Source organism: Paroedura picta, chromosome 12, assembly GCF_049243985.1.
Source record: "Paroedura picta isolate Pp20150507F chromosome 12, Ppicta_v3.0, whole genome shotgun sequence".
NCBI classification, from domain to species: domain Eukaryota; kingdom Metazoa; phylum Chordata; class Lepidosauria; order Squamata; family Gekkonidae; genus Paroedura; species Paroedura picta.
In genome coordinates, this window is record NC_135380.1 from 36,285,735 (window position 1) to 36,309,606 (window position 23,872).

The 23,872-nt window shown below is 47.3% G+C and overlaps 1 protein-coding gene across 2 annotated transcripts in view; it reads right to left on the minus strand.

The window, feature by feature from the left end:
• WHRN (whirlin) overlaps positions 1–23,872 on the minus strand; it is a 147,045-nt gene that overhangs the window by 84,883 nt on the left and 38,290 nt on the right. For both annotated transcript variants that reach the window (XR_013225916.1, XM_077306197.1), the window contains exon 2: positions 10,274–10,489. Coding sequence is in view for 1 of the 2 variants with exons in the window: in XM_077306197.1 (XP_077162312.1) it covers positions 10,274–10,489 (216 nt within the window). In the remaining variant the exon portion in view is untranslated. The remainder of the gene's footprint in view (positions 1–10,273; positions 10,490–23,872) is intronic.

Sequence of the window (23,872 nt, forward strand, 5' to 3'; positions counted from 1 at the left end):
TGTATTTGATGTTTCCAGCTACACAGAATCCATTCTGTAGACTCCTGAACCAGAGCAGGGCAAAACGTCTGCCTGTCAGCATATAGAATAGTTCCTGTACAAGCTGAAGACATCAAATTTGCAGGGGACCTCCCCTAGATGCTCCTGTACACCCCTGTGTTGCTTTGAAGTTTGGTAAACCTTTTGACTGAGTAGAAACAGTCTGTCTGTAAATGATTTTTTTTCACAAACTGGTATGAATTTCCACGAACAGGTGAAAAAATCGTGGAAAGTTGGTGATCTACCACAGGCAAACCATGAAATGGTTCAAATTCATCACTCACCTTAGTTCATGAGCTGGTTTGTGCCCTACCCTACTGCAGATGTCCTTCCCCCTGGAGAAAATGGATGCTTTAGAGCGGTGCTCCCCAACCACTGGGCCGCAGCCCAGTACTGGGCCACGGCAGGGGGGGGAGGGAGGCACCGGCGCACCAGCAGGCGTTCCTCCATACCCCCCTCCTCCACGGTGCATGCTCGCTGTGCCAGGAGCAATCAGCCACCTCCCGGCGCAGTGAGCGCCGCACTGTGGGGAGGGAGGCGCAGGTGAGCATTTGCAGGTGCCAGCATGCCGGTGCCCACACCTCCCACTCCCCCCCAGGTCCCCGGGCCTCCTTCTCCTCCCAGGTCCCTAGCCTGTAAAAGATTGGGGACTGCTGCTTTAGAGGGTGAGCTGTACCACATTGTAGCCCATTGAGGTCCCTTTCCACCCCAGGATCCATCCCCACATCTCCAGGAATTTCTCAACCTATCTGACAACCTCCCCACATCCGGCTCCCTTCTGGGGGGTGGGGGTAGGGAACCGGGCAACTCCATATATTTGTGAGAACCAAACAGTCCAAGTGGACTGGGGCACATGTCACTTGCTGCATCCTGTAATTTTGCTGCATCATCTTCCTCATGATCCCCTGCAAACTTCCACGCACTTTGAGCAGTTGCACAGATGATGCTCCAACACAAATGCAATAGTTGACTGACACAGATGCTGAATGGATCCCTGATTCGGCCAAGAGCAATTCCAAGGGTTCGATAAGAAAATTAATATTTTCCTGAATTTTTAAGTATGCTGCTTGAAGTTGGCAACCAAACTGCTGCTTGGTCAGAGGCGTGACTACATGTCCTAGTTTTCAACCCATTTCAACATATTAAGTTCCATCCAGTTCTGAATTTGGGACCATGAGCAGAGACTCATTATGATGGTCGGGTGGCTAAGATTCGACAATCAGAATTCTGACCTTGAATTATACCACTAAGATATTCAGCTTTGAGTGTGCATATGCATATGGATTAACCAACTAAGACTGTCAAGAAATTTCTTGAGACTGAACACGCAACGGAAAAGTGTCCTGGTTTTTCAAAGGATGATCATGCTATGTGTTTCCCTCCACTCAACCGCAGGCTTGAAAATGATTGGAAGCTGCTTTGCATATAGTCAAAATGGAGGTGTGTGTGTTTTCAAGACTGGCTCACAATAACGCTTGCTTTCCAGTGATGTGATGAAGTTCTTGGACTTCATGGAGAACACTGAATCTGAATGGCCAGCCCATCTCCATTGGGATGGCTAGGGTCTTGAGCAGGTTTTCCTTTGCCTGCTGAGGTTTTTTTTACTGGAGACAGCAGGGAATGAATGAATTTAATCTTTTCACTAAACAAGCACTGTTTGTATTGCAATGAAATTGAATTGTAATGAATTGTCAAAGACTTTCATAGCCAAAGTCAACTGCTTGTTGTAGGTTTTCTGGGTTGTGTAGCTGTGGTCTGATGCTTTGCCAGTAACTGTGGTTGGCATGTTCAGATGTAGGATATGGCAAGATGGGAATATCTTGCCAACCTATCTTTGGCACAGAAAGGTTCTCGTCTTGTCGTTTCCTACCTCTGACGACGCCAGCCCCAGTTCCTGGTGAATCGTTAGGGACTAAAACATTAGGGACCATGACCTCACAGCCCAGAACCTCACACCAAACAAACAAAACTAACATAAGCAAGTCTGACTAATGGCATGTCTAGTTAGTATTAAGATTTCCAGATCTCTTGATATTGTAGAACAGGGGTAGTCAACCTGTGGTCCTCCAGATGTCCATGGAGGCAGGGGCTCATGGGAATTGTAGTCCATTGACATCTGGAGGACCACAGGTTGACTACCACTGTTCTAGAAGGTTTCCTTTGCTGCCTGCCAGAGGACTGAGAGGGGTAGGAGGACTGAGAGGGGAGAAGAAAAGCCTGGAACCCCAGTAGTTCCCCAATGTCCCCATGTTACTTCCAGATTAAACCGGAAGTGACGCAGGCCACTCTAGTATTCTGCCAAATCCCTATGGTAAAATCATAGAGCTACTGCAGAACGCTACACCTAGTGACACGCTGATGTCACTTCTGGGCACAGTGCCTCACCAGTGACATCAGGACACCACTGGAAAGGTCCCCCATCTGGTAAGGCAGAAATGTCTGCAAAACATTTAATCAATTTTCATTGCATTGTTTACAGTAAGTATTAGGCTGCTACTGGAGCATTGTTTTCCAATGGGGTGATCCAGGTTCCATTGCACTGTAATCCAATTTTTGTAATCCGGTTTCAATTTCATGGTTCAATTGTACAGTCTGTCTTGCGTCTCAGTGAAGAACGTGGACGACAAGTTAAGTAAAATAATTAGGCTTGTCAGTGTCAACCTCCAGGAGGTGGTTGGAGACTCATGGGATTTCAATTGAAATGATTTCCAGGCAACGGGGATTCGTTTACCTGGAGAAAATGGCTGCTTTGGAGGGTGAACTCCCTGCTGAGGCCCCTCCCTGCCCTCCCCAAACCCTGCACTCCATGGGATCCACCCACAAAACCTCCAGCTATCTCCCAACCCAGGCCGAGCAACTTTAAGAATAATAAATGTGCCTGACTTGATGTTCTTTCTTTTAATTTCCATGCACAGATGGAAAGACTATTTCCATCCCAGCTTCTTTCCTTTGGTAATTTTCTCATTTGTTTCTTTTATGTTGCTTTTCACATCACTGACCCCTTCCCCCAACCGGTGCCATTTCTAATGACTATTTGCCTGTCAGAGTTAATTGATGGAACAAGGAAAATGAGCAGTTCCATCCCAAGCAAGAGAAAGCCACAAAAAGAAGCCTGGATTTCCAAACGGAACAAGAATGGCCACAAAAGTCAGTGACAGCCCTGGATGTCGTGCCAGCACTTCAAGAGGGGACTGGGTAAGCCTATGGAGTGAAGGTCCATGGGTGACTATTAGCCACAAGGTATAGATCAGGGATAGTCAATCTGTGGTCCTCCAGATGTCCAGGGACTACAATTCCCATGAGCCCCTGGCAGCAAATGCTGGCAGGGGCTCATGGGAATTGTAGTCCATGGACATCTGGAGGACCACAGGTTGACTACCCCTGGTATAGATGGAACCCTACATCTGGGATAGTCATGCTCTGTATTATTGGCACTAGGGGGGGCACAGTGGGAGGGCTTCCAGGGTTCTGGCACTGCTGGTAGACCTCCCAGTGGCCCCTGGGGTTCGGCCACTGTGTGACACAGAGTGTTGGACTGGATGGGCCATTGGCCTGATCCAACATGGCTTCATTTATGTTCTTATGTGTGGGGCAGTGCTGCTCCATATTCTTGGTCCTTGGGCAGCAACAATGGGAGGACCTCTGGAGTTCTGGTCCCACTGGTAGACCTCCGAATGGCAGCTGGGTTTTGGCCACTGTATGACACAGAGTGTTGGACTGGATGGACCACTGGCCTAATCCAACATGGCTTTGCTTATGATCTTAGGTTATATTTGTATCAATGAAGGCCTCCAGTTGGCTCGGCACTTGGTTGAATCAACTCCTGCTGTCTCAGGGACTTGTCCACCTCTGTCAGTATCTTCTTTCCATTCTCTCCCATCCATTTTACTGTTGCAAGTGGAAGAATCTTGCCTTTTAAGTGAAATGTATCCTTCCCTGTGCTATGTTCTTTTTCTAACTTTTACAGAGTGCAACACATATGCTGTTTGCATAGGAAAATCAACAGGGAAAAAATATACCCCTGGACCCAGGGTGTGCGAAGTTGCACCCAACGGCACATGTATCTCACTGCTTCTAACTGCACAATGGAGGCTTTCTATGCATAGCTTCCACTTTGGCAAGAAGACGGGAGTAATTCTAGACCCCCAAACCCAGAGAGAAATTCAGAAAAGGTGACTTTCCTCCCTGTCTAGGGTGGCCAGGTTTCCAGCATCCCAAACCTTGAGATTCTAGGGGTGGAGCTTGGTGAAGTCACTGGGTGTGGCCAGGTATGCCATATTGGGTGGCAACACTAATGGGAGCAGCTTTACATACCACTGGGCTTTGCGTCACAGGATGCTTGGGAATACGTGAAGTTTTCTGTTTTAAGACAGACTATTTGCCATGCAACAACTCCTCCAACATTAATTAGGTCACGGGTCACCAACATGGTGCTCCTGGGTCCCATGATACTCACCAATACCTTTCCAGGTGCTGCCACATGTTTCTAGACAGTGTGAGGGGCCAGGTGGGACTGTTGCCAAGTAAGACTTCTGACTGGCCATTGCAGGATTGATCGGCTGTGCAGCTTTTTCTAAATGTTGCTTTGGCAGGAAGCTGTCCCCACAGCCTTAAGGATCTTCCCTGTGTGCCTGAAAATCAGCGACCACTTGAACTTCTAGGAAAAGCTGTGTAACCCCTGGGAAACTCTTACATTACCCCCTGTGTGCAAATCCCTGCCTTTGAGTCCCACGTACAATTCCTGCCGTTCACTCTGAGAGCTTCAGACAGGGCTCCAGAGCAGCATAGAAACCAAATCCATTAAATATACAGCTCTGCCTTCTCCTGTTGCTCCTTTTGTTTGGCTTTCTATTGCCCTTCAGCTGGAGCTAAGGCTCCCCTTTTCTCTTTGAAAAAATCCTCATTCCTGAATCTTTTGTTCAATCCAGACGTTTAGTGCAGATTAAAAACCAAAGGAAGAAAAGGGGGGGTAGTGATGGTGGGGGTAGGGGGAGAGACCCTAAGACATATACAAGAACTGATTAGACATCAAACCTCTTCCCTGGGGGTTCTGCCACCCTCAGTTGGCCAGATTGTGACTGCCAGGAGCATGTCACATGGCCATTAGGGGGTGAGCTGAATGGGCTTGTTAGGGGAAAAAGAGGCACAGAATAATTTCAGGACAAACCCCAAGGACTCGGAGGCAAATGGCAGAACTTGTGCAATCATTCCATCTGTTGTGTTTTATCTGGCTCTCCCTCCATGGATCCTCAGACAGCCTGTCTTGTTCCCCCTTCCTCATTTTTAGCCTCACTGTAAACCTGTGAAGTCAATGAGGTTGAGAGAGCGTGGCTGGCCCCTGATCACCCAGCACGCTTTCGTGGCAAAGCAGGCATTTGAATCGAGGTCTTCTAGAGCCTGGTACAGCACTCTAATGCCTTCACGTTCAAACCAAGGCAAGTTGTGTTTGAAGAAAATTAACTGTACACAAAGACACCGGAATTTGTCCTCCGCATTCCTAACCCCTGTCAAAAGGAGCCAATGCAGGACATAGTGACCCTCTGCTTTGCATATGCTGCAACTGGAACGAAGGAAGGAAGGAAGGAAGGAAGGAAGGAAGGAAGGAAGGAAGGAAGGACAAGAGAGGGTGGGAGAAAGAGAGGGAGGGAGGGAAGGAGGGAAGAGGGAGAAACTGTTTTTTCTTCTTCATCCCTGCTCTGTTTCCAGGCAGAATCCAAAAACTCAGTAGCTTCTTCAGCCATTCAATTGGAATGCCGTTCAATGGCAATTGGAATAGAATTGGAGAAAATATTACTGACATTTTGAGAACCTTTTCTCAGGATTTACCAGACTAATAAAAGCAAGCAAATCAATCAGAACTTGCTCATGACTGTAATGTTATGAAGAGGGGGAGGCATCTCAGATTGTTGGCAGGATTGATATCCTCAGTGCCAAAAACTGAGGACAGAGAGGCACTGTAGCTCAGCATGGCCAAATTACTCTGAGAAGGTCCCAGGTTCCACCTCTGGTACTACCGGTTAAAGGACCTCAGGTGGCCAGGTAGTAGGAGAGGCTGTTCCCCACTGGAGACCCGGGTGAGCAGCTGCCAGTCAGAGCAGAAAATGCTCAATTGTACGGCCCGGGATTTGTCTCCAGGCTTTGCATATTACAATCCTAGGCTCACAGTTCAATCCTAAACCGAGTTATACACCCAGCAAATCTGTTCAGGATCGCACTCCTGATCCCTAGCATCTCCAGTGAAAGGATATCCAGCCACCAATGCTGTAAAAGTGGCTGACAGTGTGGAAGCTTGGCAACTCTGGCTTGTGAAATGCTGAGTGATTTGGGGAGTAAGGCCTAGGGAGGACCAACTTTTGGGAGGAGATGGATCTCTCTGTGGGGCTGTGATGGCCTGTTCTCTGAAAGCTCCATTTCCTGCAAGAGAGCTGATCTTGGTAGTCTGGAGATGAGCTGAAATTCCAGGTGAACTCCAGGCCCCACCTGGAGGTTGGCAGCCTTTATCAGTGGTCCAACTTGGGGTAGGGCAGCTTTAAGGTCCAAATGTTTGAAAGTTCTGGTTAACTGGAATTATTTCAGTCCCAAATCTGATAGATAATCTGGATATGAACTGGAATGGCAAGCTTGTCACTCCCCTCCAATTGCTCCTCTTTAGCGGTTCTTGTAAACTGCCCAGATGCATCCTTCTCTGCCAGTTCATCAGCATTTGGGAGCTGTCCCCCACATCCCTGCAGAGTAGACCATAGATTATTCTGCATGGATCATGTTTACACCTGTCCTTCGCACTGTAATAGAACACCTCTTCTCCTGGGAAAGTGGCCCTTCTGGTTTGTCTTTACCATCACTCTGTCCTCCTTTCCAGTTGGCACCCCGGGCATCATGCTCTCTGCCAAACTGAATGTCACCCTTTATGCAGCTGCCAAAGAGAGCCTCTGGCGCACAGATGCAACTTCTGCCACAATGCCCACATTAGTCTTTAAGATGCTACACGCCTCTTTTGCAGTGTCTGAAGTTTGACTCACTTTAATGAAACATGGATGAAGCGATGAATAAAAAGAGAGAAGAGGGGGAAAGGGGGGGGGAACCCTTAGCCACCTTTCTAGGAAATTCACTTTGCTGAGAACAAGGATCATATATTGGTAATAAAAGGAATACAAGCTCCGTTCTTCAATATGGAGAGGCAGCAGCACGTTGATGCTTTTAATACTTCAAGGGCTGGAAGAGCTGAAAGCTAAAGGAAAGAGCCTCTTTATTGACAAGATCAGAAAAGGAAATCTCCTAGACATTGCTGAGACTTCGGCTTCAGTGGGCTTAAAGAATCCCTGCCAATGTCATTGCAAAGTTCTTTTGAGGATTCTCTGCAAGAGGGAAGCCGCTGCTGAAAGGTGGGTGGAGGTGGGGGAAGTTGGTCAAGGATATGGCCCACGGCCCAAGGTAAACCATGCATCTTTAATGCAAGAGCTTCAAATGGGCCCAAGACCATCCTTCTGCCTACCGGAACAGTTGCAAATGGCTCGCCCTTGTGGTTTTGACACCCGCAATCCTTGTTTCTGTTTGTCATTTCCCTTGTGCAAATCTCACTGGTGATTCATTAGCTTTCTATCCTTTGTCTGCTTCCTGGCAGAAGCGTGCATTTTTCAGTGTTATTTATGTGTTGTTAATTCAGCCCTACACATTAAAAGGACATACATTGTTTGCACAAACATTGTTGATGCGGTGTACTTGAAATCCCTTTGACGTAGAAATGAACCAGCAACGCTCACAGTGAAAAGTGGAGAACAAACATGGCTATAATATATATAAATATATATATATACACATCAAGACATGAAACAGGTATCCTTTGCTCATCCTTGCACAGCAACGACACAAGAACTGGCACACTTACAGGTTGCTGTACTATTTCCATGGGCACACAAGGCAGCTGTGAGGGAGAAGCTAACCAGCACTGCCTCTCTCCATCCAAACCTACCACAGATGAACATGCTAGGGGTGATGACGTACCACAAGTGAACCCCAGGTGTGCTGAATGATCAGCCAGACATGCTAAAAGCAGTGGCAAGCGACCAGACCTGCAGGACAGGACAGGGAATGGAGGCAGCAAAGCTCTGAGTCTTCCCTCTTTCTGCCAGGGAAATGCCTCCTTACACTAAACATCCCAGGATGACAGAGTGACTGAGCTGTGGGGGAAAGAGAGGGGTAGAGGCAGCCTTCCCCTCAGCTAAGAGGCGATGAAAAAGCATGAGGTAGTGTGGCGGAGTGGTTAGAATGCCAAGCTATGGCTGGGGAGAACTGGACTTGCAATAGCATTTGGATTTGAATTTTTAAAGGGTCAACTTGGGGTTCACAGTGCCACTCAGTGATTGAAGCTCATTCGGTGACTTCGGGCCGGGCATCCTCTCCACCTCCCACGGAGAGGTGACATAAACATGTCCCAGGAAGCCAGCTCTCACAGGCCTGTGGGAATGACCTCGATGGTCAGCTTACATTTAAGAAGAAGAGCTTGTTATTTGCAGCTTGCCTTTTCCTATCTGAAGGAGACTCAGAGCAGACAATCACAGCAGACAATCACAACAGAATTAATGTTTGTTATATATTCCCACTGTCATGTAGGGAGTTCTTAGGCTGAGGAAGAGTGCTTGCACTTGAAAGCTCACGCCTTGAATAAATCTTTGTTGGTCTTAAAGGTGCTACTGGACTCTGAATTCATTGAATCACAGCTTCAGTCACCAGTTATCGGAACCCCAGGAGCAAGTGTTGGGAACCGTCTGACTTTGTTTTAATCATTACACCACACGGACTCACCAAGTGGTGACATCTCAAATGACACTGTAGTCTTGGAATTCCCATTTCCAAGCTAACCCTCCAAGCTAAATATAAAAATAAGAGGTCCACACCTAACCAATAAAAACATCAGATAAACCTAGAATCATAGAGTTGGAAGGGGCCACACAGGTCATCTAGTCCAACCCCCTGCTCAATGCAGGATCAGCCCTAAGCATCCTAAAGCATCCAAGAAAAGTGGGTATCCAACCTTTGCTTGAAGACTGCCAGTGAGGGGGAGCTCACCACCTCCTTAGGCAGCCTATTCCACTGCTGAACTACTCTGACTGTGAAAATTTTTTTCCTGATATCTAGCCTATATCGTTGTACTTGAAGTTTAAACCCATTACTGCGTGTCCTCTCCTCTGCAGCCTGGTCATGCAACAACAACAACAACAACAAATCTAGTGGGGGGAAAGCAACAACCCTCAATTGCTCATAGCGGATAGTCTACCAGTGATGTCCTTATGAGCAAGTAGCCAATGACCTGAGCATGCAGACAGGTCCTGAGAGGTGGGGTCAGCCAACTCAAGGTAGGGAAGCTTTAGGGATGCTAGCATCTAGGTGGGACCTGGGGATGACCTTGATAGGCTCAAGAAGTGGGCTAAACAGAATAAAATGAAGTTCAATAGGGACAAATGTAAAGTTCTGCATTTAGGTAAGAAAAACCAAATACACCAATATAAGATGGCGGAGACTTGTCTTGGCAGTAGCATGTGCAAAAAGGATCTAGGAGTCTTAGTAGACCATACATTGAACATGAGTCAGCAGTGTGACTCAGTGGCGAAAAAGGTAAATGGGATTTTGAGCTGCATCAAATGGCGTATTGTGGCCAGATCACGGGAGGTGATGGTACTGCTGTACTCTGCTCTGGTTTGGCCTCACTTGGAGTATTGTGTTCAGTTTGCTTGGAAAAAATGGATGCTTTTGGAGGGTGTTTCACCCCTGTCCTCCCCATCCCCAAATCTTGGGGAAGTTCTCAACCTGCATCTGGCAGCACTACTCCTCAACCCCCAGTGGTGGTCATTGGGCAGGGGGCTGGGAACACAATGTAGCTTATAGTAAAAGGTAAAGGTATCCCCTGTGCAAGCATGTCTGACCCTTGGGGTGACGCCCTCCAGCGTTTTCATGGCAGACTCAATACAGGGTGGTTTGCCAGTGCCTTCCCCAGTCATTACCGTTTACCCCCCAGCAAGCTAGGTACTCATTTTACCGACCTCCGAAGGATGAAAGGCTGAGTTGACCTTGAGCCGCCTGCTGTGATCGAACTCCCAGCCTCATGGGCAGAGGTTCAGACTGCCTATCTGCTGCCTTACCACTCTGCGCCACCAGAGGCTCAGCTTATAGTAGAAACCACCTATTTCTTGTTGATAGGTCAACAGGGCCACAATTCCCGTCCGCCTCCTGCACTCACCTTCTTCTCATCCCCCTCTTGGAGCAGTTGGAGATGACTCCTCTTATCACTGTCCTTGCGCAGGGTGCTGCTTTGGTGCTGGGGCAGGCCCGTGGGCGGGGAAACACTCCGGCCCTGGGGATCCACCCAGGTGTAGATGTGGTTGGTGACGTAACCGCCGGGGATGCGTCCGACTGAGTGAACTGAAAGATTCAGCTTCTTGGACCCTTTCAGTGCCTGGGAAAGAGGGAGAAGCAAACTTACGTCAAAGGAGGTCTATTCACAAGGCAGGAGCCACATTGTAGGGGGCTCAGTGCTCATACGATCCATTGCGCAGGTGCAGAGTGTCAATCTTTGCTGCAGACTCAGGAGAACCACTGCAAAGCAGATAAAGATGAAGAAGAAGGTGGGTTTTTTTTTTGTACCCCCACCTTTTACTACCTGAAAAAGTCTCAAACAGCTTACAATCGCCTTTCCTTCCTCTCCTCCACCACAGAAACCCTGAGAGGTAGGTGGGGTGAGTGAGCTCTGAGAGAACTGTGACTGACCCAAGGTCACCCAGCAGGCCTCATGTGTCTCAAAGCAGCTTACAATTGCCTTGCCTTCCTCTCTCCACAACAGACACCTCGTAAGGTAGGTGAGGCTGGGAGAGCTCTGAGAGAACTATGCCTGGCCCAAGGTCATCCAGCTGGCTGAATGTGGAGGAGCAGGAAATCAAACCTGGCTCTCTCTATTAGAGGCAGCTGCTCTTAACCACCATACCACACTGGCTCTCTGGCTATGTGTTGTTTCCTTCCTTTCCATTGAAGCATCCCACCCCTGCTTTTTTTGAGCAAATAATTTGGTGATCAAACCAAGAGAAAACATTACGAAATAAGGATTCCAGTCAATGATTCTCTTGCAAACTGGTACTATTGTGATGATGGTGGTCTGTGGTTAACTTATTGGCAGAGTTGCAATCCATTTCTTACTCTTGCCAATTCCATTTGACAAAATCTACATTTCCATTTCATTTCTCCCATGCGCAAATCAGAAACACAACTCTTCATTACCACATCATTTCTGTTTCCCCCCCACAAAAATAGTTCCTGTTACAATTTAAATGTTTTCCAGTTCCCACCACCCCCGCAAATTTTATTGCATCATATACATCTGACAATCACATGGCTTCCCAGAAAGGAAAAAGAGCCATGAAAATTGGGCATGATAAAAACACTCACAGTGAGAATACAGGAAAACAATGGCCTATCAGTTCTCTAGCCATGCCAGAGAAATTATGCACAAGGAGTTGATCTAACTGGAAGAAGAAGAGCAGGAGCAGCACCAGCAGCTTTTACAAATATTCCACTTTTCACTTCCCAAAGAAGCCCCAGAGTGGCTTACAAACACCTTGCCCTTCCTCTTCTCACAACAGACACCCTGTGAGGTAGGTGGGGCTGAGAGAGCCCTGATATTACTGCTCTGTGAGAACAGCACTGTCAGGACTGTGACTGACCCAAAGACACCCAGCTGGCTGCCTGTGGAGGAGCGGGAAATCAAACCCAGTTCTCCAGATGAGTCCACCACTCCTAAACACTACACTATTCTGGCTCCCTGGACCAAAACCTTCACAAACCTGAGGACTATTTCATAATCACATGCTGGACTGCTATACTCTCTATCTCTCTCTGCTCTTCTTTCCCTTAGCTGTTAATGTCCAAGGAGGGTGAGTCAGTGGAAGGAATAACCCTTATTCTGCATTCTCCACCCCCAATTTATTCTTGCTTTGCTCATCATTAACAGAATCAAAGAGGCAAGTTGGCCACCAAAATAGTGCCCCTTCCCCAATCTTGTTTCTGTCATCTGAGATTTCTTCAGGTATTGCTTTCCCACTATTCTTTTTTAAATTGGAAATTTTATACAAAAAGATGAAAGTTCAACAAAGATAAAGAAAACAGAACCAAAAAAGAGAGATTTTAAAAAGCAGATACAGATTAATGAAGATATCCATGTAGTTTTCATGTACCTCAATGACTACAACAAATACCAATTAGACCAACGTTCTAGCGAATCAATCTATTTACTCTAAATTTACGACAAAATTAATACATTTTCTCCTGTTCTCTACGAGAGACTCCTTAATCCTCAAAACCACAAGCCATCAATTCACTTTTTCTCTTGCATGCCGAAAATCAATAAGGGGCTTCCAGTTAGCAATACTTTAGTTATTGTTTTTTCTCTTATCAAAGAAGTGGAGTTAAGCCATCTCTGCAAACGCCAGCATATTTTCAATGTTTTCTAGAGTCGTCTCGCTGCTGTTGTGATACATGGAAAAAGGTTCCAGGACTGATATCCAGCTGTTTGTCCACCAGTCCCAAAAGAAGAATGTCTGGTCTCAACTGCAAATTAGTCTTGCTTTCCCACTACTGAAAACATTTCCACAGCAATAAGGACTCAAATCTTGATAAGAACAAATAGGGGGTCCTGAGCAGAGTTACCCCCTTCTGACTATAACAAAGTTAAGGGGCTTAGTCTCTGTAGTAACTCTACTTAGGTGGTTCCACCTCTCAACCAAGCCAGCTTGAGTAGTGGTGAAGAACAGCTGCTTCTAATCTAGCGAGCTGGGTCTGATTCCCTGCTCCTCCTCCACATGCAGCCAGCTGGGTGACCTTGGGTTTCTCACAGTCCTGATAGTACTGTTCTCACAGAGCAGTAACATCAGGACTCTCTCAGCCTCCCCTACCTCACAGGGTGCCTGTTGTGGGGAGAGGAAGAGAAGGGGAATGTAAGCTGCTTTGAGGCTCCTTCGGGTAGGAAAAAAAAACAGGGTACAAAAAACAGCTCTTCTTCTTCTTCATTTGTAACCATCTCTTGCGTGGTTATGGCAATCCTGCTCATTCCGGCAAGTCATATTCAGGATGCCGATATCAAACTCAATGGGCCATAAAATAAATTTTAATAAAAGCTTTTTATCATGTTTTTCACACCTCCTTGTGACTCCCAGCTGCAGCCCATTCTGCGGCTGATGACAGATGCCTGTTATGGGTGATATAAAACAATGCATCAGGAAACCAGGGGTCCCCCCCCCACTCACATGCAAGAAACAAGAAGAAAGCCTTCCTCTCTCCCACAGAAAAACAACCATCCCTGGGGCCCCAGTGTTTGGATGTCCATTGTGTTTCAATGACAGCATTTTAATTTCCTTGTGAAAGAAAAGTGACACCCGGAGGAGTACCCTGGGAGCCCCTCCTGCCAGCTGCTTCCATCAACTCTTCTTGGGAGCACGGATGGTGCAGTCGCAGCCCGTCCTAGACTAGGACACTGACCCCTCTAAGTCAGAGGCAAGATCTGAAGACTCAGATCTGGGAACCGGCCCCCAAAGTAGCTGTGGAAATAGCCGCAAGGAAGATCTGCCCCCCCCTATAGCCCTACAGCAGCTGTAGCAGCAGTCGCTAGACCATCTTGCACCCTTATCTCTTCCCCTCCCCCCCCCAGGATGGGGATTGGGACTGGCTTAGTTTAGGCTACGTGCTTTTGCCGCATCTTGGTTATTGTGTTAATTATGTTTTTACTGTTGTTGTGATTTTAATGTACAGGGTTTTATTGTGGTTTTTATTGATGTAACTCGCCTCGAGCCCCTTAGGAAGAGGCGAGTAACAAATCCAATAATAACAACAACAACAACAACAACAACAACAACAACAATAATCACTCTCTGGGATACGAGGAGAGCAGCGACTGCTCTAAGATACCATAAGCCCCTGAGAAGTGTAGGACTTTGAGATGTCTCTCTATCTCAGAGGGGGACTGAGATGGAAAGTAGATTAATGTCCTTTCTGCCTCTGTCCCTTTGAGGGGTAGAATGCTATTCTTAGGGAACAACCTTCCTTCTGCTTTGACCCTCCTCTTTCACAAACTTTGCCAGACCTCTCTGTCTTGGTCCCGTGAGAGCAGGACATGATTTCTGCATCAGAACTCTCTCTCTTCAGGATTCTATCTAGAATGGATCTCCTGATAATCAAGGGTCCATATTCATTTGAAAAGAGAAGGAATCTCTGTTTGTTTGTTTTCTTGCCCGCACACACACAAGACCATATGGGCTTTGTTGCACTATAAGTCATTGTGCAATCTGCTAACTACAGAAACACAGTTAATGTTCCAGCAAAAAAAAAAAAATTAGCTTTGCCTTCTTCTTCAGGATCTAAGCCAGGGGTAGTCAAACTGCGGCCCTCCAGATGTCCATGGACTACAATTCCCATGAGTCCCAGCATTCGCTGGCAGGGGCTCATGGGAATTGTAGTCCATGGACATCTGGATGGCTGCAGTTTGACTACCCCTGAACAGACAGTTCAAGGAGAGCCTGCAGCCCTTCAGTGCTGAGTCCTGAGAGAGTAGGAGACAGTCCAGCTTGGCACAGTGACTGCCTCTGCCACGGAGTGTGGCCCCTGTCATTCTAAGCAGTCTTTGTAACCTCTCTGGCATTACGAACAATGAATAAGCAACAGCTAAGAAGTAACTTTAACATAAAGGGCATTGAAAACATCTTGTACTGTAGCCTGTATATCTGTATATTGAGCTAAGGTCACACAATTATATGGCAAGTCCACAAATGATCAATGTCCTACTACTATTCAACAGGAGGGAAAAGGCTCTAAATTGTGAATTATATCACTACAATCTTCTCATTAGAATTAAAGAATTGGAAGGTACCTCCAGGGTCATCTAGTCCAACCCTCTGCAGAATGCAGGAAATTCACAATGACCTGCCCATGGCTACTCTAGCCTAGAAGAAATTCACCTCCCAATCCCAAAGTGGCAATTGGCATTTCCCTGGGCATGCAAGAGAGGCCTGCAAGAGCCAAGCACCGACACAGTCCCTTCTGCCCAGCTACTCACAATCTGCCTAAGTTCATTGAGTCAGCATTTCTGTGAGATGGCTCTCTAGCCTCTGCTGAAAAACGTCCAAAGAAGGAGAATCCACCACTTCCTGAGGAAGCCTGTTCCACTGAGGAACTGATTTAACTTACCTCATTTCTAGCCCACTTTTCTCTCCACTGAGGACACAAAGTGGGTTCTAACCTTCTCCCCTTCTCCACTGTAGCATCCCAACAATAACCCTGCAAGGTAGGTGAGGCTGAAAGCCTGTGACTCAAAGCCATCCAGCACTATTCTGTGGCAGAATGGGGATTTGAACCTGGGTCTCCCAGATCCTAGGCCGACACTCTAGCCACTAAGCCACACCATCTGTCTTTGCCAAAGAGACAGAACATGAAGCACACACTGCCCTGTGGAACTCTGTGTTCCCATTCGGTTCCAGCATAGCAATGGGTCATTCCCATTCCTGAACACCATTCAGTCAAACTGAGGAGCTATCCATGGTCCTGACTGCTGCGGATTCCTCCCCCAGCAGCGCAGCATGACTCAAGAGCAGGGGTAGTCAAACTGCGGCCCTCCAGATGTCCATGGACTACAATCCCCAGGAGCCCCTGCCAGGGCCGCAGTTTGACTACCCCTGCTCAAGAGGCAGCCTTCCCAAACAGAACTGAGTTAATGCCAACTTGCTCCTTTTATTTCATTTTAATTATTAAAAAATAGCAAAAAAAACATTCCCGATTCATTTCAGTTTCCACCTTATAAAAAATAGTCCCACTGGAAGCTCCTCTACGCATGTGGTTTTTCATAACGGAAAAGTGGGATATAAATCAGCTGAAACAAAACCTACAAAGGAAATTTATCTCATGACTCTTTTTTTAAAAAATAATAATGTGCTCTCACTTCTCTTCCTCAACTGATTCATTTGGGGGAGGGGGAAGTTTGCTAGAAATATCCTCCATGCTTGCAGAACAGAATAAAAATGTCTCTCGCCCCAACTTTTACAAGCCAATTCTTGCTTACTTCAAGTGGCAGCAATAAATAGAAAAGTTAATCGGTCAGGACAGCCACTTAATCAAAATCCTCTATCGGTGTTCAAGATGAGGAGGGCTGGGCTCAATAACATTATGTGCCGGGTGGAAGGAACGTAGGATTTGATTCAAACATGGGACTCTGCCAAAAAGGCACAACCAAGCAATAACTTTTAAATTGTCTAATCCTTTTAGAGCCCGTGTGGTGCAGTGGTTACAGCCAGGGTTTCATTAAACCCTTGATGGCCCTGGAAGGGTTTCCTGAATAGGTGGGAGATAATTTTTAATAATTTTTAAACATGTATTAAACATTTATTACATGATATGACCATATGTTGCCCCACTGCCCGCCTCCACACAAAATGGCCAGTGATCGGCATGGAGGGGCTCCAGGTGGGTGTGTACAGTTTGCTTCCAAACCATATTCTGCATGATTGCGTCACATCTGGGGTTTCTCAAAGCCTGAAAACGTTGAGAAAGGCTGGGTCACAGCATTAGACTAAAGGCTCAGAGACCTGGGTTCAAATTTCCACTCTACCATGGAAGCTTGCTGGGTGACCTATGCTGTCAGCCTAACCAGCCTCACGGGGTTGTTGTAAAGGGAAAATAGAGAAGTGGAGAATGAAGTAAGACCCTTTGGGTCCTCATTGGGGAAATGGGTGGGGGGAGATAGAAGTGAAATGAATAAAATAAAATTAAAATGGAATGGGCCAGGTTGATTGATGTAATGTCCTGGGTACCCCCCATTTAAAAAATGAACTGCTGCTTAAACATGCTGTGTTTTCATTGGGAGGTGGGGGAAACAAGGGCTACAAAACTAGAAGTTCAGAACAAAACCATGTGGGCAACTAATCAAGTAGTAAGCGTAAAGGGCAGAAGGATATTTGGCAATGTCTTTTCTCTTTATAGGATCTGGGGAGCAATTGCGTCCTGCAGCAAGAAGAGAAAAATCAACAGTACAGAACAAAAGTGCCAGAAGATGGCCACTCTATAGCGATTGCCCTTCTCAGTGCTCCCCCGTTATATATTCTGCAATTCCTTGTTCCACAGGAAAATCCTCACCCTCTTGGGGCAGGGAGAGGGGGAGCAAAACACCCCTGGTCTTTCTTCCCTCTCTTATCCCTCCCCCTTTTCTGTTCCCTTCCCAGGGATCTCCTCACACAACCTGCGTAGCAATCGTCTCCCTCTAGAGGGCAGTGTTTCTAGACTAGGACCCACCCTGCAGGGGTATGCGGGTCACAAACACTCTAATAATACCTGTGTTTAAGAGGCTTGCATTTGGACCAACCAAAATGTTACAAACGAGCCCATGAGCCTCTGAGTTCTCCAGAGCTCCTTGTCATGCTGGATGTTCTGTGTAACCACAGTGAAAAGGGGTGGGAGAAGGGATGACTCAGGGCAAGACAGGAAGTCTTTTGTCTGTGGTTTGCAGGAGCCTTAAAATAGAGTCCAGGAAGTGCTGCAGACTTCACCGGATTAGATAAGTGGTTATTCACCTTTAATCCACTGCTGTCACATGGAACACACAATGTTATCAGTAAACCATCCTGCATGCCTATTTAGTTATTAAAATAGCCATTCCTACCTACCAAGCCTCTTGTGGCGCAGAGTGGTAAGGCAGAAGACATGCAGTCTGAAGCTCTGCCCATGAGGCTGGGAGTTCAATCCCAGCAGCCGGCTCAAGGTTGAATCAGCCTTCCATCCTTCCAAGATCAGTAAAATGAGTACCCAGCTTGCTGCTGGGGGGTAAACGGTAATGACTGGGGAAGGCACTGGCAAACCACCCCGTATTGAGTCTGCCAAGAAAATGCTAGAGGGCGTCACCCCAAGGGTCAGACATGACCCGGTGCTTGCACAGGGGATACCTTTACCTTTACCTTTACCAACCAAGGCAGCTTACTAAAAAATAACAAAACCCTGGCCTGCAGATAACAAATAAAACCTACCAACCAACAAACCAAAGGCAAGGGAAAGAAATCCATATAACTTAAACTCCAAAGAATAACCTCTTTATAAAACTGAGTAGGCTTCCATTGCTTACCGAAGGTAGACAACTTAGGAGCTCTCCTTACCTACTTAGGGAGGGCATTGCATAATGCTGAGGCTATCAACCCCCCCTCCAAACAAAAAACACAGCAGGTGCATGCCATAAGCAAATGGACAGCTCAAAGGGACAGTTCTGCCAGGGGGTTCAGAGGTGGCAAACAGACTTGATAAACAAGCAAACATTCAGGACACTGAGACAGCATGTCAGATAGGGGCCAACTGTATTTATATCGGGATATTTCTGATGCATGCACACAGTAGATATCTCAGGGATAGTCAACGGGTCCCTTGTGACTGATGACCATCAGCCAACTTGTCAATGCAAGGCTTGATTTCCAATGTTGTGTGGGTCACATTTGCAAGGAAGGCCCAGAAAAACTCTAGGGTTTTCTCTTCAATGTAGGGGGAGGGGAATAGAGCAATTCTCCTCTGCTGGCTGTCTAAAATCCCTATTTTCCTTAGTTGGTTCCCCTTAGACCCTGACCTAGACAGTCCAGGTTAGCCCAATATCATTAGGTCATGGGGGTTAAGCAGGGTTGGCCTGGTTGATACTTGAATGGGAGAACACCGAGGAAGCCTAGGGTCAGTACAAGGAGGCAGGCAATGGCAAACCATCTCTTGCATATCTTGCCTTGAAATGGTTACAGGGTCTCCATAAGTTGGCAGAGACTTAGTGGCACTTGAGGCTATCACCCCCCCCCCCCACTTGCCACCGGATTCTAAATATCATCTTCATCTCCCCATTGCTTAAGAATCACTTGATCTGTGCAAAGTAGATTTCATAATGCATCAAGGACTGCTTGGACAGAAAGGGGGAATGTTTTTCCTTTGGTAGCCAGGTTAGTTTGCTGCTTGATTATCCTGCTTCATTTCATTTCCTCAGGACTTTGACTCTTGTCTGTTTCTTTAAAATCCCCTCAAAGTTCTGCACTCAGAAAGGCCACATTCTGCACAGTCATGGCGATACACAGCTAAGGGCTGGAGGGAGGGAAGGGAGGAAGAAAGAGAGATTCGAAATCCCCCAGTTGCTATTTCATTATGAGAAGAGTTCTTATCCATCACACTCAGTTGACTCAACAAATGCAACTTTCCATTCAACAGAATGCTTCACTCCGGAGCGACAAGAGGTTTGTTAAAGAAAGATGCTTGTAAGGACATAATTAAGTGCTCCTCTGCAAGGGGCTTTGAAGGGCCAGGCGGCGGCATGAGCGAGATTGTATCTTTTTGGCAAGCAGATTTTATGGGGCTCTTTCACATTCACACAAGTTTTTTAAAAACATCTCTCCTCCGGAAATACATCATAAGGCAGGGTTTCCCAACCAGTGTACTGGAGTACAGCAGTATACCTCGAGAGCCCCTCAGATGTACCACAATATGGGGGATTCCAAGATGGTGGCCGCACAGAGCCAGCAGCCACTGCTGCAGCAGCACTGTTTCTCCCCCCTGTGTCTGGGGTAGGATGACCCAGTGGGTCTTCTATTGGGCATCGAGGCTGTCTTGAGTGAGGAGAGGCATATTTTAATTTTATTTGCATATAGGGCATTGCAGGGAAAGTGGGTGAAGAGATGAGGGCAGGTCTTTATGTTTATTTGCATATTTATTTGTGTGTTGGGTGTGTGGCAGGGGGTGTGGCCAGCTTACATCACTTCCGTGGCACTTCAAAGCCTGAAACATATCTCAGGTGTACCTCCATGGTCAAAGGGTTGAAAAAGGCAATCATGAGGCCTGTTACAGCACAGTAACAGATCTGTAAAAAAAAAAAAAAAGGTAAAGGTATCCCCCGTGCAAGCACCGAGTCATGTCTGACCCTTGGGGTGACGCCCTCTAGCGTTTTCATGGCAGACTCAATACGGGGTGGTTTGCCAGTGCCTTCCCCAGTCATTACCGTTTACCCCCCAGCAGCAAGCTGGGTACTCATTTTACCGGCCTCGGAAGGGTGGAAGGCTGAGTCAACCTTGAACCGGCTGCTGGGATTGAACTCCCAGCCTCATGGGCAAAGCTTTCAGATGGCTGCCTTACCACTGCCTTACCACTATGCGCCACAACAGTTCTGTACAACCACAGAAACAATTTCTGCCTGGCCAAGTGGACTGAGGAAGAGTAGAGCCAAGCTCCATTCCAGACAAAAGTTCACCAAGACTGGCAGAGAAACTCTGATCTTGGACTAGAGGAAGGGGGGGGGGGAATCAATGTATAAGGGATTGGAGGCAAAGGAGAAGAAATCCATGGATGGAGTGGGGGGGAGGGGTTGTTACGTAAATGGAATGCAAAATTCCATTCTTACAAAAAGACTCTAAAGTTTGTTTAATAAATGAAATCTACTTAGTGCTTAACTCAGGCTTTCTCGACCAGGGTTTTTTGATGGCCCTGGAAGGGATTCCCAAATGGGCGGGTGTTAATTAATTTGTAATATATTTTTAAAATGTGTTAAATATTTATCGGGTAATCTGACCATAGATGGTCATGTTGACTGCCACCCTTTGCAAAATAGCCAATGATGGACCTAGAGGCCGTGTCCACAGCTCTGCTTCCCAACCATATTCTGCAGCATTGTGCCACTTCTGGGGTTTCTCAAAGCCTGAAGAATGATTCAGGGGTTTCTCAATGGTCAAAAAGTTGAGAAAGGCTGGCTTAACTCATAGAATTTATGCTCACCAGATGGAGTGTTGGCCACTCACATAGACAGCTATGTCAAAAGGGTACCAGAGACGGTCACGGAGGAGAGGTTTCTGTAGTGGCCATTAGCCACAATGGAAAGGAAACCTCCGAGTCTGAATGCAACCACAGAAGGAGGTCTTCCTTGCCCAGTTTCTGAGCTTTCAGGAGACATGGAGCAATGAGGAAACTGGATTAGATAGACCCTTAATCTGAACCAGAAGGGCTGCTCTTGTTTGCTTGTGAGAATACTGGGAGAGGAGACGTTGCAAAAGGAAAAGGAAGAACAGAGGCAAGGCTGTGATGCTACATTTCACAGGTGAAAATAAGACCCTCTTGTAACATCCCTGTTCCCCTACTCGGAATGAATACAGAAAACTAAAGAAAAGCCACACAATTGTTTTCCTGTCTGAGCCATTTTGCTGCCTTGCTAGAGCTAGAGGATGCAACCTGAGCATTTATAGCGCTTGAAAACGTTGAGGCAGCTCAGACTAATAATAACAGGATCCAGCCTGCATTCCACTCAGGTGGGTTAGGAAATTGGCTTTTTCTTTTCTTTTCAAGTAATGCTAAAACACTGGCTATAAGCACCATCGGAACGGATGCTTGGCCTCTGCCTGTGTCTAAAATTGTAGGAAAGAAGTGCTCCAGGTCAGCTCCCAAAGTCCAACAGCGCAGACGCCATGAACTTGCTGCCCACCACGTTCACAAGGCCTAGCATTTCTACAAGGGAAACTGCAACCATGAAGCTCCCCAGGACAGAGCATGTAACCCTGCTCCCCCCGAGTAGTATGACCAAGTCAGAGCCAACACACATGTCCGTTTGGACTGTTGCTAAGCTTAGGAAGGGAAGCAAGACTGGTGTTGTCTCTTTGAGAAATATTTTTCTCTCCCATGGGGAGTGGGTGGGGCACATCAGTGGCGGGGCATCTGCTTTGCAGGCCGATAGTCCCCAGCTCTGCCTCCTGCATCTCCAGCTGAAGAGATCAAATTGGCCTCAAAAGTCCAAGCAAGCCCCTGGAGGGATGTTGCCAGTAAGCACATATAATGGTGACCTGAAGGTCTTGCTTGCTCTAAGGCAGGGACAGGGGAGTCCATGAGCAAAACTGGACAGGGGAGGAGGAGAAAAATGAAACCCTGCCTGGACTGTGGCTACAGCTGCGGTTTGCCATGTCCTGAGCTGGACGGCCCAGGCAAGCCCTTTCCCCTCAGATCGTGGAAGGGAAGCAGCTGGCTTGCATTTAGATGGGAGACCTCCAGGATCCAGGTAATGGCAAACCATCCCCTGAACATCCCTTGCCTGGCTGCCAGAAGATCCTTGGATTTCCTGGCTACATACCACATGCCATAGGACAGATAAATAAACAATAATGCTGTTTGTCATTTAACAGTATCTGGGATGGCCTTCCCTTTGTATAATGCCAATGCTATGCCTCTCTCTCTGTCTCTCACTCTCTGGTGGAGCTGTAGCTCAGCAGTGGAAAACAAGCTTTGCCCCCTGCCTCTTTATCTTCTGTTAAGGATCTCAGACATTAGGTACAGGGAAAGGTCTTTCTCTGCCACAGAGCCCCTGCCAATCAAAGTCGACAACACTGTCAGCTCGCTGGACCGGAGATCTGACTCAGTATAAGGCTGTTTCATATGACAGGACCCGTGAAGCTGCATTCCCTTGCAGACTGTCATCTTCCTCCATCTGTCTCCCCCTCCTCCCTTCATTTCCTCTTCATTATACGCCAGTGCTGGTTCCCCAGGGAGGAAGACAGCTCGGAGCGACAGGGAGGTAAGAAGCAGGTTGGGTGACAAGTCTGGAGGTCATTTTCTTAGCTAGTGAGCAGCATCCTACACAGAAAGAGAAAGGGCCGAGAAACAGTTTCAGTCTTACTCTGGGACCCAGATTGTTCTCTGTCTGGCGAAAATCTGCTAGGACAGCGGTTCTCAACCGCTCTGATGCCGCGACCCCAACACTGGCGGTGCTGGGGTCGGCGGTAGTGGCGTGCGCACATGCAAGCGTGTGCACACGAGCAGAATTCGCACAAGCACAGAGGCACACAACAGTCAGGGCAGCATGGAGGCAGCCATTGCAATGGCTCTGCTGCCTGCCACTGCCTGCCACTGCTGTCCATCACTGCCGCTTGCGGCTACCGCTGCCCCTGGCTGCAGTGGCAAACAAACTGGGGACCCCACAGAAGGGGCCAGGTGACCCCAAATGGGGTTGGGACCCCTAGGTTGAGAACCACTGTTCTAGGACAATAGCCCTGTTCCCAAGATGTAGTGAATGCACATAAAAACTATATACGGGGTGCACTTTATTTTTCTTCATAGATGGTTGGGTAATTGAAAAGAAGAGCCCTGCTGGATCATACCAGCGGTCCCTCTAGTCCAGCATCCTCTCTCACACAGGGGCCAGCTACTTCCTCTGGAGGGCCAGCAACAGGGCAGAGAGGCCAAGACCTTCCCCTGATGTTGCCTCCTGGCTCTGGCTTTCAGAGGCTTAGTGCCTCTGAATGGGGAGATCCCTCTCAGTCACCATGGCAAGTAGCCATTGATAGACTTTATCCTCCATGAATCTATCTAATCCCCCTTTAATGCTGTTTATTCCTGTATAAGAACATCAGAAGAGCCCTTCTGGATCAGATCCATGGTCCATCTAGTCCAGCATCCTGTCTCACACAGCGGCCAACCAGTTCCTCTGAAGGGCCAACAACAAGGCAGAGAGGCAGAGGCCTTTCCTTGATGTTGCCTCCTGGCTCTGGAGTTCAGAGGGTGACTGCCTATGAACATGGAGGTTCTCTCACCATAGTTAGAAGGCACTGAAAGACACGTCTTCCATCTAATCCCATTTTAAAGTTGTTTGTGCTTGTGGCCATCCCTATATCCCCTGGCAGCAAACTCCACCTTTTAATCACGGTAAAATCACTTCATTTTGTCCATCCCGAACCGTCTGCACATCAGCTTCACTGGATGCCCTCGAGTTCTACTCTTTTGGTGAAGGGAGGAAAAAGTTCTCTTTATCCATTCTCTTTGTCCATTCTCATGT